This window comes from Zingiber officinale, chromosome 2A, assembly GCF_018446385.1.
Source record: "Zingiber officinale cultivar Zhangliang chromosome 2A, Zo_v1.1, whole genome shotgun sequence".
NCBI classification, from domain to species: Eukaryota; Viridiplantae; Streptophyta; class Magnoliopsida; order Zingiberales; family Zingiberaceae; genus Zingiber; species Zingiber officinale.
Window position 1 is genome coordinate 14,726,928 of NC_055988.1, and position 18,779 is coordinate 14,745,706.

The 18,779-nt window shown below is 35.1% G+C and overlaps 2 protein-coding genes across 3 annotated transcripts; both read right to left on the bottom strand.

The window, feature by feature from the left end:
* Positions 1-653: 653 nt before the first annotated feature.
* On the bottom strand, positions 654-2,791 carry LOC122040801 (GDP-L-galactose phosphorylase 2-like). 2 transcript variants are annotated; one of them, XM_042600241.1, is made up of 7 exons: positions 2,593-2,791; positions 2,201-2,283; positions 2,074-2,133; positions 1,788-2,012; positions 1,536-1,721; positions 1,215-1,463; positions 654-1,143 (listed from the first exon to the last, which is right to left on the bottom strand). In XM_042600241.1, the coding sequence occupies exons 1-7, from the start codon at positions 2,684-2,686 to the stop codon at positions 907-909; spliced, it is 1,134 nt and encodes a 377-aa protein (XP_042456175.1). In that variant the 5' UTR covers positions 2,687-2,791; the 3' UTR covers positions 654-906. The 2 variants fall into 2 exon arrangements, with proteins under 2 accessions (XP_042456175.1, XP_042456176.1); XM_042600242.1 differs by lacking the exon at positions 2,201-2,283 and having other exon boundaries at positions 2,593-2,723.
* Positions 2,792-3,367: 576 nt separating this feature from the next.
* Positions 3,368-9,327, bottom strand: LOC122040806 (pyridoxal phosphate homeostasis protein-like). Its single transcript, XM_042600248.1, has 7 exons — positions 8,934-9,327; positions 8,118-8,184; positions 4,988-5,034; positions 4,327-4,414; positions 4,005-4,138; positions 3,818-3,916; positions 3,368-3,636 (listed from the first exon to the last, which is right to left on the bottom strand). Exons 1-7 carry the CDS (start codon positions 9,153-9,155, stop codon positions 3,559-3,561), a joined length of 735 nt encoding a protein of 244 aa, XP_042456182.1. The 5' UTR covers positions 9,156-9,327; the 3' UTR covers positions 3,368-3,558.
* Between the last annotated feature and the right edge of the window lie 9,452 nt (positions 9,328-18,779).

The window sequence follows — 18,779 nt, forward strand, 5'->3', positions numbered from 1 at the left end:
TAATTATTTAAAGAGGTCATTAGATCATCATAATTTATTCTTTCGATCTTATCATGAGATTGACGGTGGAAGACATTTGAGATGAGCGAGTCACTTTTTGCCATTTGAATACACAATCTTTGTCACTAAAAATTTTTTCCCATAAACACACCTAAAATTTACTTTTTATTGGCCAGTATATTTAGGTAAAAATTAATACTTTTTATTAGGATTGTATTATAAAAATGTCCATCTCTAATTTGTATGGTAGCATATTTCATAACCATTATAATATAAACCATTCAACTATAATCCATATTAATAAATTATATTGTATGTATTGTAGTAATAATTCATTTTTATCAATATTCATCAATATTATGTTATAATAGCCTTTCTATTTTGATCAACACTAACAACATTGTGTTATAGCAATGATACTATGATAGTAGTTTTTGTAATATAGACAATTAATCAATATTAATTAATATATATTAACGTCATATTACAACAACCACCGTATAAACAATTTATTTCTGATTAATACGAATTATGTTATAATAGTTATGAATCATAACTAAGTCATACTTGCAATAATTGTGCAGCAGTTAACAGCTTTGATCTTGTAGCGGCTACAATAGCGCAAAAAACTAAGGACAATTTCAAAGGCTTCATTTTGATAATAAATCAAAAAGTAAAAAGAAACACTTTGAGTTTTGTTCAATAGAATTCACAAATTACTGCCAACATTGGAGTCTTCTTCACCCCAATGCAGTAACAAATGCTTGGTATTTATTGACCAAATCATGATTAGATAGATGAACATTGACAATCCAGTTACTGACAAGCTGTTTTGATCAGAGAGAATTGTTCTTCTAGTTTTGAAAAATGAAGAGAATTCAGTAGTGTTCATGATGGAATCATCAATCATGGTTGAAATCCATCACAAAGAGCTTCCAAGATGCTTTCTGAGATTCCTCCGAAGATACTTGCAGACACAGAGGTCTGGTTTAGGAAACTCAATACTGTATCTTCAGATGCTTCCTCGAAATCCTTCCTTCTTTTCATCACAAGATAGCCACTCAGCTCCCATGCTGCTGGATTCATTTGTGTTTCGACAATCTCCTGGCTAACTTCCCCACGAGACCGCTTCTCGGCAAAACACTGCAAGCTCAGTGTCAATGCAAAGATACTGATTGCATTAGATTTTAAGCGGCAAATTGTATGGAATTTACCTGGAGGAGGAGGAAAATTCTTCCACCAGAATCAGATATCAGGACATTGTAGGGGATGCCACTATCTTGCAAGAAAATACAGGCAGCCGAGACGGTATCTGAAAGATCCTTAAAGTTGCTTCCACCTGCAAATAGAAGACCTCTTACAGGATAATCTACAAGTCGACAGATTTTGACCCCAGTTTTGAGGGTTGCAATAGTTTGAATTGGAGCCTTCTCCACTGCAAATGTTTCTGCAAGGTAGAAAGCCTGAAGCATTCGACAACCATGAGAGCTTATCTAAAATACCAACATTGTTTACGATAGGTATAGCTTAACCACCTGAAAATGGAGGTGATTAATGGTGGCAAAGGCACCCAAACTGTTGTAACCAACTCTGAAATAGGGAGTGTTGGCTTCCTTTGCCATGGACATAGCAAGAAAGAAGCTCTCCTTATTGATCCTTTGCGGTAAGCAGTCCAAAACACAAGGAATTAGGAGCACATGACCGTAGCCGATCGGGCTGACCTGCAAGGAGAAGAAAGTTCCTAAAACATCTAGTTGTAATCAAAATAAGTGAGCAAATTCTCGAACATTGATCGCGATAACATTTGGGGACTCTGAAGTTATGACTGATGCATTGCCATTATCACTCTCTTGGAATCTAAATAGAACTTCCTCTTGCCCAATCTTTGTGAAATTGAACTTATTCTCATCAAAGGGTTGTAAAACTTCATCAATTCTAAACTCGGTCGGCCTTTTCTTGAGGTCGCGCCCTTCAATTAAGTGTGCAATGAAACCATATCTTCCTGGAATGCTCTGCAAGAAGAATGCAGTCAATTCTTCAAGAGAATTGAGTGACCAAAAATTAGCATGCTACCTTGGTTCCACAAGCGTTGGTATCATGATGGAGTAAGCCTTTAACCTTGCGATCATCCCACTGCATTTCCAAGTTTCAACTCACAAAAGTGATTTCAGTTTCAGATATCAGACAGAGATCTTCCTACCTGTTTGAAAAGACTTTCGAGGAAGTTTGCCTGCGGCTCAACCTTCCCCACCTTGCTGAAACAATAAAGAGGAAGCCTAGTCCCTAGCCAATGAATTCAACAAACTCAATTTTTTTTTTCTAGAATCGAGTTGCTGATAAGGTTCGAGATCCGGCTATGACTTTACGACGAACACATGGCGTGCATCGCTCAGCCAGATCGAGTTTAGCAAATCTAAAAAAGTGGGTTTTCTTCCCTATCTCGGTAACAGATCGAATCGCTCTCGTGAAGCACAAAAGCTTTTTAAAAAATCATTTTTTTTCTGAAACAAAAACGAAGAATCGCACAACATCGAAGCTGGAAGATCCATGAAGCAGAGAAGCGGAAACAACAGAATCTGATCGCGGGGTCACCTTGACGAAGGCAGCATCTGGATAGACAGTGGCGGCCGCAGCCGCTTTCGTCGCCGCCATTATGGCAGTCGTTTGATCGGTGGGCGGATGACATCGTCTGAGGTCGATCTGAGAGGCTGGAGAAGTACAACTGTACAAGTACAATCCCGGCGGCGGAGCTATCTGGACACGCCGTAGGACTAAATCTAAGAACATTTCAGCTTTTACACCATATCCTTTTACAATTTTTTTGAAAGACCCTTTTAAGTTTTACTATTTTAATCTTGCTCCGTCAAAATTTTGAATGAGGAGGAAGAATGTATACGTATTGATGTTGACAAGAGCAGTTTTTTATATACTTGAATCTGACAGAAACTATGATATTAATCGATTAACTGACCAAATTAATTAATTTATATCGATTGTTTTGATTACAAAGTTCAGTCAGTTTGGTTTGTTAAAAAAATTCAATTTGATAAATTTGATTTTGAACAAAGGCTCATCCTTTTTCTTCCTTTTTGGAGTGCGTGTTCGCAAATTAAAATGTCCCTTCGGGATGAAGTAGTGGCTAGTGCATGAAATATTATCATCATAAGATTTAGGGGTCAAATCTCGACTAATAGCCGGATTCCTGCCCTCTCCTATGCATTAGTCATTATCCAGGCTAGTAGCCCTGATTTACCTCCTCCGTATTATCCTAGGGACGGATTAACAGAGGCGCTGGGGATGAACGAATTATCTTTTACCACCGTCTTCGTAAATTAATGAAAAACACAAATTCAAATAATTACGATAATTTATGATAATTTAATATAACTACTGGATTTGCAATTTAGGATAGAAAAGAATCCAAAAAAAAAAAATAATAGTAAACTAAATACTCTCATGAAGACATTAGAACCACATGAGCTCGTCGTATAAATGTTTTACCATGTCTAAACATGTATATTATTTTGATTAAACATGACTTCTTATGTTGATCAACTGTTACTTATCCTTCTTTGGGTATTCTCTTGCTCCAAATATTGTTGATCCAACTCGAATGTTAGTGCTTCCCATCTCAATCTGCAAGAGACATGCAAAAGTTAATGATCCTAGCGGAATGTTTGCTGCAAATAATGCATTAACTAAAATATTTGAATCCACTCTTTTTCAGTTGGATTTAATAAAAGTACAAAGTATTGTTTTGATCCTTGCAACCAAAAAGTCTGACATGTATAATAATTTGTGAAACACAATCACTTACAGCTTGCTCAAAGTCTGCTGACATTCCCATGGACAGCTCGCACTGGTCTTCTGGAATTCCAAGTTCTCTGCAAACCTCAGACCTGCAATCTGAAAGTGTCTGAGAGTTCCCAGAACACGTAATCAAGGTTTAGCAAAGTATTTGGGGGAAAATAAAATGGAACTTAAAGTCATTTGAGAATTCTTACCCTGAAGTTTTCTGGAGTGGAGGTGTAGTCGAGCATCCCGATCGTCATTAGCCCAGAGAAAATAAGGTTTGGGCATCCAAATTTCACATGTTTTACGAGCTGGAGACAACCTGAAGGATTGACACCATATTTTGCTGCAAAATACAGGGAGATCTTTCAGTTTCAGGCATCTACTGTTTGGGCAAGGGCAAATATTATCAAGGTTCAATGTGGCCAACTAAGTTATTCATCATATGAAATTTCTCATTCTAGACAAAAAAAATGAGAAAAAAAAAACAATCATATCTACTGTTTGCATGAATATTAAAAGTTTATTGCTTACATTCTTCTCCGCTAGTATTCACTTGCACGAGGACCTTGAGTGGCTTCCTTCCCAGGTTAGCAACCATCCGATCAAGATGATTAGCTATCTACATATCATAAAGCACAATTTTTATTCTACATATCGCAGGGATAAAGATATAATTTTCTGCACGAGCATATTGTGGGGGCAATCAGATAACAGAAATATTAATTATAGATTGTTGGATCATTATAGTGGTTGACTTTGTTAATAGTTGCTCCGTTATTGAATTCTTAGAACTAGTAGTTTAAAAAATTTCAACAAGATCGGATGATCGGATATCATGGCTCCACACTTTGTTCATCCTGCAAAAAATCTGATTTTGCTCAGCATCTTTTTCTCCACAGCTTGCACATTGCAGAATAATTAAAATGTGATAGATATACATGTTTGAGAATCTGATCCAACAAATGATTCCCAAGAAAAAATCGAAAACACTACTTGTTTATTTAAACAAAGCATGGCATTCCTTATTCCTTTATTGCTACTGGACTAGAAACAAGTAATAGAACCTAAGATAAAGACCAAAATCTCAGAACATTTTTGACTGAGATTGACCATGCAGTGAAAGGAAGAAAAGCAAATTTTGACTTCCAGTTATTCGTTCATCAACTACATACTGATCATGAATTAAATTTACCTTCTCATCGTCTACACTCTCAAACATGTCAAGGTTTGGGACGCCAGCTGCAATAAGAACGACAATTCAATTAATAAAACACTAGCAATGCGTGGTGATTCGACTTTCAAGTAATCATGATATGCAAATCTAGAAACATAGAAAATAAGAAGTTAATAATTTCTACTAAATTAATAAAATAGCTAAGATGTTGAATGGAAAACTGGAATTCAGTCAATTCTCCCTTAAATTTCCATAATATGGAGGGAGTCTGAAATGTAAACCACAAACTAGTCATTCATATATGGTCCACAAAACATACAAACAACAGGTATAATAATCAGAACTGGAATCTGTATTATTAAAGAGGTCAGACCACATAGGCAAGCATGGATACATAGCAAGAGGTCATGCTTTTTGCTGTGGTGTCCCTTGAATTGGTGATTCCACATTTAACCAAAGACTTGTATAGAGTTAGGATTTAGATCATAAGGAACTCATTATTGCCCTAATACAACATGTTAATGATACTCCTCGATAGAAAGAGAACTTTTTGGATCAATTTGATGGGTTGTGGCCAACAAACTAAATCAAACCAAGTTGAACTTTGCCTTGCTCAACTCAGCTTGACAAATCATTATTGAGTTCAAACTTGATTCAACTATAAATTTCCTCCTCAAGATTAGTTCATTGAACTACATTGAGTTTGACAATGGCTACTTTTGATAGATAAACAAGCTTAAAAGTCAGAAGCTGATACAAGCTCAAATGCAACTTAGTTGGAATTCAACTGAAGCTCAAGACTAACTCAATTCAAGCTTCATTATACAAAGTGCAATTTTAAGCATCAAGTTGTGCTGCCGAGCACGACCAATACATTCTGTTTTTGTGGAAGATCAACATAAGGTTTAATCACCGTGTCACCTGTGCTGGATTAGTTGCAGGGGTCACAAGGATAGAAGAAGATGGGTCATAGAAGTCAAAATCAATGGAGATGGGGTTGAGGCTTTCGCAAATTCTTCGAGGCTAATTTGAGGAAGGCGGGGTGACAAATATCTAGCAGCGACGATGATATAGCGACTATGATTTAGCAATTAATCATGAAAATGATATACATATATGTTATGTATCTAGTGATATGTCTAGTATATATTTTTACAAATATTGCTATACTATATTTATATATTGATATATGCTTATATATATTCTATTATATATCTATGTAAATAAATATTGAAACCGTAACCGTACGGCATGATATGGTACTAAAACTGTATCATTTGAGTTAGAGAATGAAGCTCCAACATGAGCTGAGGTTTTAAACCTTGTCTTTTAGCAATCTACTAAAAAAACTCAACTAGACAAAGAATCAACTCAAGACAAGTTGAGATTTGCCTTGGTCAAGTTCAGCTTAACAAATCTCGATTGAGTACAAATTTGATTCAATTGCAAATTTTCATCTCGAGCTCAGGGGATTGAGCTTCATCAGTTTTCATAGATAAACAAGCTCAAAGCCCACAAGCTTAAACTTAGCTGGAATTCAACTGAAGCTAATGAATAATTCAGTTCAGGCTTGACTCTATAGAGTTAATTTTAGTAGTCTACTGAAACAATCTTAAAATGTCTTCCAAGTGTTTAACAGAGTATGAGCTTGACGCGAAGTCGCGAACCTATAAATGAGCCAATACACAAGCTTATCAATGAGGTTAATCACAAGTTTAGTGATGAGAATGCTTGTATACTGAAATTGAGCATGTTAACAAGCTATAAATGAATTTATTCAGTGTTCTATTTGTGAGCTATAAACAAGCTTGATCTTGCTAAAATGAGCTTGCCCACATGATTATTGTCAAAACGTGTTTACAGAACGAGCCTAGACCACAAGTTGTGATTGGCACTGGAATGCCAATTACTGAAACATCACAAACTCTGGTTGCAGTTATCAACTGGCTACTTGCTGCAGTGCAATTTTGGATCTATCCACAGTTCTCCTTATTCTATTATTCATTTTTTGTCTGGTTTTCTAGGTATTCATCTAGTCTCTTTCTTGGGGTTTCTCTTCTCTTAAACTTCTCACTGTTGTAATTGTTTTGCTAGTTCAATATACTGGTGGGGTTTTTTTCCATGTGGAAACAAGCATGGTGAGGCAATTGGATTGGATTAAACTGCTTAGGGTGCGTTTGGTTTGCCCCATTTTCATTTTAATTTTCTGAAAAACGCGCGTTTTTCGTTTTTTAGAAAATGACTTTTCCGCGTTTTTCGTTTTCTTAGAAAACACTCTCTCATTTTCTTAAAAATGAACGTGGAAAACGCAAACCAAACGCGTTTTCCATTTTCTCAGAAAATGAAAATAGAAAACAGCGTGGAAAACGCAAACCAAACACCCCCTTACTTTTTTGAAAAATTGTGGACGAATAAGAATATAAAATTTTTACAAAGCAAACAAATTGAAGTCCATAGTTGCCAAGGTAGTGAAAGAAAAAAAACCCTAAAGAATTTGAATGATTGTCTTGATGTGGTATGAAAAGCAAACAGCTGGTTTTAAATGTGAAGCTCAAATTCATGGAGAAAAATCATAGGGGTCCATCTTTGCTAATATGTGACCTAGAATTAAATGCACTCTTCCAATGATGGAAATAAAAAAAAATACACGAAGAGCACATCATTGTGCTAGACCTGTACTTTTCCCAAGAACGGAATCAAATCTTAAGAGAGTTATGGAATATAAGATCCGTATGCTATAAAGAGTTACCCAATGGATTTAAGTTTTGGTCTTCATGGACTTTCCAGATATAATATACACTACAATGTTTTGTTTGCGATGAAAGTTCTCTTCACAGACTCCTATTTAGCTTGTTTGTTTCCTGTAAGGGCAAGCACAAGACAGTGCTTAGTACCTATGTTGTTCCTATCCTGAATGATCTGGGATTTTCTTGCATCTACAAACTTCAGGAATATAAAAAACAAAGACCCAATAAGACTCAACAAAAAAGCAAAAAATAAATAAATAAATAAAATATATATATATATAAGACAGACTTAAAATATATAATATAAACTAAGTGTGTTGATCCATCAGCACAAACATGCATGTGATTTATTTAAACAGATCAACAAAGATAACTTCAGATATCAAAAGAATAGCTTATACCAAGAAGTGTTTTCACTTTGTTGCTCTGCAAGTTCCCAATGAAATGCCACTCAATGTCTGATGGAAGCTACAGAAATGAGAAATCATTTAAAGTTTTGTGTGTGGTTAATAAAACATTATAAAACATTTAAATAAATATCTAGCTGATACAAGTAATTTCAATACAAGTCAACACTCACGCAAAGACCTGTTATATGAAAGGCTGATGATAAAAATCTCAGAATTGCCATTAAGTTAGACAAGGAGCAATGTAATGATTCATGACAAACTTACAACACTTCAGCTTATGTGCTTCTCAAATAATAGTTTCTGTATGCAGCATGTATGATCATCCAATCTAATCTTATATGTAAATCTAATAGCTAGTCTTTACTTGAACTTTGTCTCAACGTAGAAGATGCGGACTATCCTAATTGAACATGTTACAATTGTTCTTGAGTTTCTACCCTTGTTTTACTAGAATAGATAATTAATTCTCAATGATAATTCACCAAATTCTAATGGCCTTTCTCAAACACAACAGGAATTTGAAAGAGTGGAATAATTAGAATTTCACAAGAGCACACCAGACCATTGTCTTCTTAAATTATCTATGGTTTTGTCGAGCTAACGGTGACTCTAGAACCGATTATTCAAAAGCAAAACAATAGAAAGTCACACCATATCGATCTCACCCATACAGAAAAATAGCAGGCTACTAATTAAGCACTTTCGATCACCAAATTAAACAACCCCAACCAATCATGAACGAAACATACACGCACCGTATGCTAGTTTTCAACGGCGAAGGAAAAATAAAGGAAGAGAAATGGAAACCTGAGGAGCCTTCTCCACGATCTCTTGAACATAGTTCTCACCGAAGCAGCGGTGTCCGGCGTCATAGACTTGGCGAATAAGGGAGACAGGCTTCGTCTTGCTGACCGCCACCACCCGAACCTGATCGGGCGATCGACCGGAGCGCTCCGCCGCCCGCTGGACTCGAGACAGCACGGAGCGGAGGGCCGTCGCTGCGGCGCCTTCGACTGCAGGAGCAGACATGGCGTCGGAGCTAGCAGTGGGAGGCGGAGGACTGGCTGACCTGAGCCGTTTCTGCTGTTGCCTATCTCGAAGACGAACAGATCTGGCCGGTGGCGATGCAGCCGCTCGTGTGCGATAGGACCTCAAGCGATTGGGATGGTTACGACTCGCGAATTTACGACCAACTAAATCAAAGGACAAACAACTTTTTACCCCCAATCCAGTAGATCAATTTTCAAAATATCTAAATCACATATCATAATTTAAAAATTATCAACGTACCTGCTTCTTATTTTATCTCATCTTGAAATAAATTTGATTGAAAAAATAAATCAATTCAATCGATTTCATTCTATTTGAGAAATTCATCCGTTGATTTCAATTAAAATCAATTGATGAACCTAGAGAACTCGAAATGATATAAAATTAATTTTTTTATATTCGTCTAGTTCTCATAATTATAAAAATACTATCAAATATCAATTTAACTCAATATATTGAGAGCAGTGATGTTTTGAATACGACTAGACGAACACATAGAAACTGATTTCATGTCATTTTAAGGTCTCTAGGTTCATTAGCCAGTTTGAGCCAAAATCGACTAATGAATTTAAAGACCTTGAAATGACATGAAACTAGTTTTTATGTGTTCATCTAGTTCCCCTAATTGTAAAAATACTATCAAATATAAATTTGATATAATATATTGAGAGCAGTGATTTTTTTTTGAAACTATGGCCGAATGAACCTAAATAACATCAATATAGGTTCATTCGAGCAAAATCGATTGATCGACTTAGAGACCTCGGAATGAAGTGAAATCAGATCCTGTGAATTCTTCTAGTTCTTATAATTATATCAATCTGACTTAATATATTGAAAGTATTAATTTTTTGAACACGAATTAATTTTTTAGATACATTCATATTTAAAAAATCACTACTTTTAATATATTAGGTCAAATTGATATTTGATAGTATTTTTACAATCAGGAGAACTAGGCGAACACATAAGAATTGGTTTCATGTCATTTCGAGGTCTCTAAGTCCATCAGCCGATTTTGGCCAAAACCGACTAATGGACATAGGAACTCGAAATGACATGAAACAAGTTCATATGTATTCGTCTAGTTCTCCTGATTGTAAAAATACTATCAAATATCAATTTGACCGAATATAATGAGAGCAATAATTTTTTAAATATAAATTAGTTTTTCGAATACATTCATATTTAAAAAAAAAATCACTGCTCTCAATATATTGGGTCAAATCAATGTTTGATAGTATTTTTACAATCAAAAGAACTAGACGAACACATATGAACTGATTTTATATCATTATGAGGTATTTAGCTCCATCAACCAGCTTTGACCGAAATTAGCTGATGAACTTTTTCAAACACACAGAAAGAAATCAATTCAACTGGAAAATTTTTCCAATCAAATTTATTTGAGGATGAGGGTAAAATAGAAAATGGATACGTGATTTGGTCATTTTAAAACTATAATATATAATTTAGGTATTTTAAAAACTTACCTACTGGATTTAGTAAAAAGTAGACAAAACATAAAAATTGGACCAATGGATGACCGAGCAATTTCTCAATTAACGAAAGCATAAAAACTAGACCAATGGACGACCGAGCAATTTCTCAATTAACGAAAACATATAAACTAGACCAATGGACGATCGAGCAATTTCTCAATTAACGATTTTTTTAATGAATGATTGAACTAAAAAAGTAGATTCGTTATCTTAGCGGCCCCTTAATGCTGACCCTATATATATATAGATACATAAGGTATAAATACATGATGAAATAAATCCTAGATAATCAATAATCGACCCTGGCCATATGAACAATTGAATTAAAATTTTAAAATTGATTGCCAGCTCTTTTCGATATACGTGAGGAATTTGGTGGGCTGGGCCGATCACTAGTAAGATTAATCCAACTAGTTTAGATATATCATGTCAATTAAAGAAATTAATAAATAAAATAAATACAAATAATAAAAATGTGAAACCATCACATCAACGGGTCCCCTAGAGTCGGTCCCACGAATATAGAAGGAAGTAAATACAGGTACACAGCTGAAAGCACATAGTCGGGACGCTAACCCCAGGTAATGACACCCCGAGGATCAAACCCTGGATATTTCGACCACGAAACCATGCGCCTCCAACTGTGCTACACCAGGGGACAAATAAATACAAATAATAGCTCTCGGGCGATGTAGCGATCAGATTTTTTTTCAAATGATTAATTATCTAATATTTGAATCTTAATTACTCTACATTGCAGGGATTTTTCTTGATAACAAATCTTAGTGAACGGTAGTAAAAAAAATTATGAGTAAATATTTTTTAATTTATTCTGATTATTAGTAAAAAAAAATTATAAAATCGGACCGATATCTAAATTAAAAATTATTATTATTACTAAATTTAATCATTTTAATAAAAATAATATTTTGAAGAGGTTATTTTGTTCTATTTTTGTTGTTTTCTTTTTCTTTCGTTCAGTCACATAAAATATTTTTTTATTGCTAAAAAACTTAAGACCTTTATAAGTCATGATAGCAAGTAACCTTCTACAATTCTTCCTTAAAGTCGAATAGTTATGCCTAAAACTTTTTTTTCGTTATCAAGTGTATTAAATATTTTTGCATTGAAATTTTCCATTACATGAGGCATTGTGGCGTATCAATTATACTTTAAACTCATTATTTTCTTTTTTTTTTAATCCAGATATTTGAATCCATCAATTTTGGAGGTGACCAATTGAGTCTTATAAAAATTTTCTACCGACTATCAAAATAAATTTAAAAGTGCAAACGATGTCACACCACAACCAGTCTTCCAAAGTTATCTTCCGATCAAAGGAAATCCATAGTATGCTGCAGTAAAAAACTAATATGTAAATGTCTTATTAATTATGAAAGTACTTTATCATTGCACCATAACTTGAAGCTACTTGTATTATCATTGTAGTAAAAAAATGATTATGTTCATTCCAAATATCTCTTACAGTCTGTCCTCAAGTTATGTGAAGGGAAGTAAATTACGAGTTAACTTATAACTAAGTGACTTAGAACATTCACGACAGCTTCCCTATTCAAAATACATAATTTAGTATAAAAAAATTACTTTATTAAATTTGGATATCCACTTTTTAATACACAATATATCAGCTTCCATATTTCTTCTCTCTCCTCTATGATGTTTAGTGAATGGAATCCATTCCCTAAATTAGAGAAGTATGGTTCATAAATATATAATTTAGGGAATGGATAGGGTAGCTGATGCAAAGGTTTTTTAGTTACCCTAATTAAAATTTTAGGTAAAATCTGTAAGTACCCCGAGTAGTTTTGTGGTCAATCAAATTTAATTAGATTCTGTTGTATTTAATCCTTATGTCTAAGTGTGCAGGAGCTTAGGAACACAAAAAGTCAAGTGGAAGACACAGTTAGCGAGAAGGATGACACAGGAAAGGAGTCGACGAGCTCGGTGCATCCGAGAGACGAGGTGTTGTCGAAATGTGTTAGAGTGTATAATAAAAGCCTAGCTTTTTATAAACATTTATTTTGAAATAAAGAATCACAATTGTCAAATGTCTACATTTGTATGTTAAGTGTAGTTGTTCAATTAATTTATATTATAGATAACATGGGGTGTGGTGTCACACACAGAAGATCATGTTATTAATTCCTTATAAATTATAAATAGTAGCTCACGACTAAGATGGAAAGGAACAAACTATTGGAATAGTAGTAGTGTAATTTGGTATTAGTTTATCTTAACTATAAAATTACACTAGTACACTCTAAGTGTATTGAGCGGGACCATTTAATGTAAGTTCTTTTTATACTTATTGAAAAAAAGAACAAGACTTTTGTTATTATGGAAGTGTGTGCTCTTAATCCTGATATAATAACAAGCACATATATCTAGTATTTATTTCTTTGACTTATCAATGGGTAAGATTTAGTTCGATAAATCAAGAGGTCCGATAAGTTGGGAAATGATATTATTTATAGTGTGTGTTGTTGATTATAGAAGGAAATTGTGTCCTAGTAATCTAGGTTGATAATGCCCCCAAGAGGAGCTCATAAGGATTGTCATGTAAACCCTGCAGGTGGACTTAGTCCGACATAACAATAAGGTTGAGTGGTACTACTCTTGGAGCTAGATATTAATTAAGTTGTCAGTAACTCATTTAATTAGTGGTGAGCATTCGTTATCTTAAACACAGGGAGATTAACACACTCATGATAAGAAGGAGCTCATATAGTAATATGTGATTGCTACGATAGTTCAATAATAACTCTTTGATGGAATGAGATATTATTGATAAACTCGAGTTGGATGTTCGAGGTGAATACGGGAAGCTCAAGTTCATCGGGAGACCAAAACTAATTCCTCCTCTCGGTCTCTGTCGTAGCCTCTTATTTATAAAGTGTTATACACACTCATACCCACCTTCTTACCCACCTTAAGGTGGTCCAATCCTAGCTTAGAGCTCAAGCTAGGGCCGACTAAACCAAGGTGAGATGGTGGTCGGCCCTAGCTTGAACCCAAGCTTGGTGTGGCCGACCAAAATAAATTAAAAAAGATTTTATTTTTTAAAATCTTTCTTATGTGGAAGCCATGATTTTAAAAGAGAGTTTAAATTTTAAATCTTTTCTTTTATAGTTTTCTACAAAAGATTAAGAGAAATGTTTGATATATTTCTTTATTTGTAGTTAAAAGGAAGATTTTAATTTTTGATAAAACTTTCCTTTTTGACCATCCTCATGATTTTAAAAGAGAGTTTTAAAATTTTAAATCTTTTCTTTTTTATAGTTTCTACAAAAGATTAAGAAAAGATTTGATATCTTTCCTTACTTGCAGATTGAAAGGAAGATTTTAATTTTACAGAAATTTTTCCTTTTTGTAAATCATCCACATGTTTTAATAGAGATTTTAATTTATAAAAGTTTCCTTTTATGACCAACCATAAAAGGAATTTTTAAAGAGAAATTTTATTTTAAAAATTTCCGGAAACAAATTAGAAAGTTTTAATTTTGTGTTTAAAACTTTCCTTGATTGGAGGGATTAAGGTGGTCGGCTATGTGTAGTTTAAAAGGGAAATTTTTATTAAACTTTCCTTTCATTGGCAAAGAGAATAAGGAAGTTTTAATAAAACTTTCCTTATTTGCCAAAATCAAGGAATATAAAAGAGAGGGTAGAGGTGTCTCATCTCATAAGATATGATCTAGTATTCCTCTCTTCTTTTCCTTGTGGTGGTCGACCCTTCTCTTTCTTCCTTTACTCCTTTTCTTTTTCATTGGTGGCCGGCAGCATCAACCCTCAAGGAGCTTGTTGGTGGCCGGATTTTGCTTGGAGAACAAATAGAGAAAGGAGGCTTTGTTTCTAGCATCTCTTGGAGCTTAGTGGTGGTGGCCGAACCTCATCTTCTCTTGGAGTTCTTGTGGTGGCCGAAACTTGCTTGGAGAAGAAGGAAGCTTGGGTAGATTCTCGTCTCGGTAGATCGTCGCCCACACGACGTTCGAGATAAGAAGAGGAATACGGCAAAAGATCGTGAGATCTATAAGCTATAAAAGGTATAACTAGTTATTAGTTTTCGCATCATAACTAGTTTATCCTTTTATTTAGATCTTGAAATACCAAACACGAGAGGCTAATGAATCTAGGTAATCGAATTTATGTTTTCGATTTTATGTTTCTTTTGTTTTTCGAACTTGCGATTCGATTGTTCCTTTTGGTTAAACCTAGGATTACTATAAGGAAATTAAATATTAAATTTCGTTGAAAGGCTTTGTCTAGGAAGTGGTGGATGCTCCCATACCTAATAAGGCCTAGTGTCTCGCCATGTTTAACCTGGAAGCCTATCTCTGAAATTAATATTTAATTGAATTTGTAGCATGGGTGGATTTGGGTCAATAATGTTAATCATCGTTTGCGATCCAAGTCTAAACCACTAAGAATAGATAAGTTGAATTTGGAATCAATAATGTTAAGTTCCGTTTGCGATTCCAAATTTAATTTCTAAAGAACACATTAGGTTGTTAGGAATAGTTCAGAACTTGTACAAAATTTTTGTACAGGAGAACCGGTACGATATTCCAGTAGCAATCAACAAAGAGTACATCAGTGGATGAGAAGGACGCGCGTGACATTTGAGGGACGAGAAGTCGGGGAGGAAGCTTGCTCGAGGAGAAGGTCAGAAAATGATTTCAGGTGAGCCCTATTCCAAATGGTCGAAATCATCCAAGCAAGCGGAGTAGCCGAAGAACCAAATGAGAAGTTTGGAGCTCGGTAGCAGCTGATGAAAGCGCCTTCAATACCATTGAAGGCGCCCTTGCCCCTTTCGGGAGGAAGGCGCCTTCAACCCTTGAAGGCGCCTTCGCACCTCTATGGAAGGCGCCTTTAATACCATTGAAGGCGCCCTCGCCCCTTTCGGGAGGAAGGCGCCTTCGAGCCTCTATGGAAGGCGCCTTCCAGTCTTTGAAGGCGCCTTCCAAGTGACCGTTTGAGGATAAACTTTATCTTCGCACGAATAGAACTTGGCACGTTGGAGGTGCCTTCCACCCTATTGAAGGCGTCTTTCAGTCTCGGATAAGAATTTTCAAGGGCTATAAAAAGACCATTGAACTTAGAAAAAATACAACAACTGAACTACAAGTCTTGTATTCACTTCCTAGTCATTCTATGAGTTGTAAACATCTGTAAGAGGCTACTCCGCCTTCAACAAAGGAGTTTTTCTAGTGAAATTTTCTTCAACGCCTTGGATTAACAACCACCTAGGTTGTAACCAAGTAAATAGATTGTCCTCTTACTTTTTATTCAGTTTTATTATTCTGTTTAGTATACTTGCGCTACTAACTAGAGTTGAAAGAACGAAAAAGGTTTGCTTTTTTTTTAATAGGCAATTCACCCCCCCCCTTGCCGGCCCAACCTGGTCTAACAAGTGGTATCAGAGCCAGAAGGACTAACCACCGACTAAAGCACCGAAACGATGGTCAGACCGAGCATCTACCCGCCGAAATTCGAGAAAGAATTTGCGTCATGGAAGAAACGCATGGAGGTATTTTTTAAAATTGATTTTGAAATTCTGTTAATAATTAAATATAGTTTTGTAGCTTCCAAAGACCCCTAAGGAAATGAAAAGGAAGAATATCAATGGACCAAGAAAGAGCAAGCAGACTTTGTAGCAAACGGACGGGTCGAGTTCCACCTACTCAACGTACTTCCACCCCAGGAAGTAAATCGGATCAGAAATTACAAATCAGCAAAGAAATTTTGGGAGAAGTCATTAAGGTACGCTTTAAATGCATTTCCTAGGACACCCAAGTGGACTTCTATAGTCGACTCATTTTATATATCTAAAGACCTCTCGAAGTCAGTTCATTAGAAAATCTTTTTCCCACATTTGAACTTCACAAATCTAGATGTGCAGAGACGAAAAGGGAGCCTAATCAGAACATTGCCCTGAAAGTAAAAAACGAAGGATCCAGACTTTGAAGCGTCAATTGATGAAGACAAAGCGACTCTAATGGTAAGAAAATTTAGTAAATTCATTAAATCTAATAAATTTACTAAGTCGCGGGCAAAGAAGCACTTTCGGAGCAAAAGAAAGGTCTTTACAACTGCCAAGGAAAAGGGCACTTCAAAGACAACTGTCCAAAACTAAAGAAAAAGGACAAGGACAAGGACAAAAGACCAACGAAATCAAAGTTCAAAACCCTAAAGGCAACGTGGGACAAAACGTCATTATCAGAATCCGAAGTTGAAGCCTATGCTAGACTAGCCCTAATGGCAAACCATCAAAAGGAAGATGAAAGCAGCTTAGAGATGAGCATTGATGAAGGAGGAGAATCATCAGAGAAAAGTTGCGATGAAGGGGAGCATCAGAACACAAGGTAAGTGAGGTACGTATACTATCTCCCAAACAATCTTTTAAATTTATCAAAATGCTTTCAAAAAATATATGTAAATTAGAAAAAGAAAATTTCGATTTGAAAAAATAATTAGCCAATGCATGCCAACTAGAATTGTTTGATAATTTAAAATTAAAAAATTAAAAATTAAAAACACAAATAGAGAGATTGAAAAATAACCATGTATATTCTAATTACTATCAAAAACTAAGATTTAAAAATTATAGTAAAATCAACTGATACATTAGAAATCACTAGAGTCAAATTAGAAAAATATCACAGAAATATATCCTTAAGAAATTTTTAATTAACCTAGTAGTAGGTAGAAACTTATATTGGGTTCCAGAAATATACTTAGATTAAAAAAGATAGACTTAGAATATTCAGTAAGAAAATTGAATATTTAATTTCTTTAAAAGACTTTGTCTAAAAGTTATTATTGTTCCAATATCCAAGAAAGTTTAGTATCTCGCCATAGCTTGGAAGCTAATTATTGAAATAAATATTTAATTAACTAACTAAAATAGAAGTTTTTTTTGTTTTTATTTTTCTCTTAAAATAATTTCAATATTGCTTAAATTTTTTTTTTATGACCATTCGACTGGTATAAAAATTTTCATATTTTTTTCAAAATTCTAAAAAACTTCTTTATATTTTTTATCCCTTAGACTTTTATTGAAAATTATTTTCAGTTATTTACGTAAACTACCCCTAGAAAAAAATTTCAAAAATTTCTAAAAGTTTATTTAATTTTTCTCAAATTTTTTTTTATGTAATCAATTGGAGAGAAATAGGTACAAGTGGGGGGGGGGTAGAATTTAAAATTTTTAATTATTTGTTTGTAAACATTTTTTTTTACTTATTTTGCAAATAATTTGCTATCTACTTTTATGTTATTGCATTTTTAATCCTAACTTGAACTTAGGTTAATGCAGATAAAAAAGGAGGAGATTGTAAGTACCCTGGGTAGTTTTGATGTGGTCAACCAAGTTCAATTAGGTCATGTTGTGTTTAATCCTTGTATCTAGGTGTGCAGGAGCTTAGGAACACAAGAAGTCAAGTGAAAAGGCGTAACTAGCGAGAAAGATGACATGGGAAAGAAGCCGATGGACTCGGTGCATCAGAGGGACAAGGTGCTGTGGAAAAGTACACCGGTGGACGAGAAGGACGTGTGCGACGTTCAAGAGACGAAAAGCTGGGGAGGAAGCCTGCTCGAGGAGAAGGTCAGAAAATGGGTTCGAGTGAGTCTTATTTCAGATGGTCGAAATCACCATAGCGAGCGAAGCAGCAGAAGAGGCAAAGGAGAAGTTTGAAGCTCGATAGCAACTGCTGAAGGCGCCTTCAATGGTATTGAAGGCGCCCTCACGCCTTTCGGGAGGAAGGCGCCTTCAACCTTTGAAGGCGCCTTCGAGTTTCTATGGAAGACGCCTTCGAGTCTCTATGGAAGACGCCTTCTAGCCTTTGAAGGCACATTCCAAGTGACCATTTGCGAAGATAAACTTCATCTTCGCACTGATAGAACTTGCCACGCTGGAGGCGCCTTCTATCCTATTAAAGGCGTCTTCCAACCTTGGATAAGATTTACCAGGGGCTATAAAAAGACTCTTGGACTTAGGAAAAATATAACAATTAAACTACAAGTCTTGTATTCACTTCCTAGTCATTCTATGAGCTGTAAACGTCTGTAAAAGGCTACTCCGCCT

What these genes read in the sequence shown, in the direction of transcription:
- LOC122040801 (XM_042600241.1), bottom strand. Translation starts at nt 2,686, where the DNA reads ATGTCATCCGCCCACCGATCAAACGACTGCCATAATGGCGGCGACGAA. An exon ending in CCAACGCTTGTGGAACCAAG is followed by an intron (nt 2,013 to 2,073) that starts GTAGCATGCTAA and finishes TTCTTCTTGCAG; the next exon opens with AGCATTCCAGGAAGATATGG. An exon ending in GAATTTTCCTCCTCCTCCAG is followed by an intron (nt 1,144 to 1,214) that starts GTAAATTCCATA and finishes CTGAGCTTGCAG; the next exon opens with TGTTTTGCCGAGAAGCGGTC.
- LOC122040806 (XM_042600248.1), bottom strand. Translation starts at nt 9,155, where the DNA reads ATGTCTGCTCCTGCAGTCGAAGGCGCCGCAGCGACGGCCCTCCGCTCC. An exon ending in TCGTGGAGAAGGCTCCTCAG is followed by an intron (nt 8,185 to 8,933) that starts GTTTCCATTTCT and finishes TCATTTCTGTAG; the next exon opens with CTTCCATCAGACATTGAGTG. An exon ending in CAGCAGACTTTGAGCAAGCT is followed by an intron (nt 3,637 to 3,817) that starts GTAAGTGATTGT and finishes TGTCTCTTGCAG; the next exon opens with ATTGAGATGGGAAGCACTAA.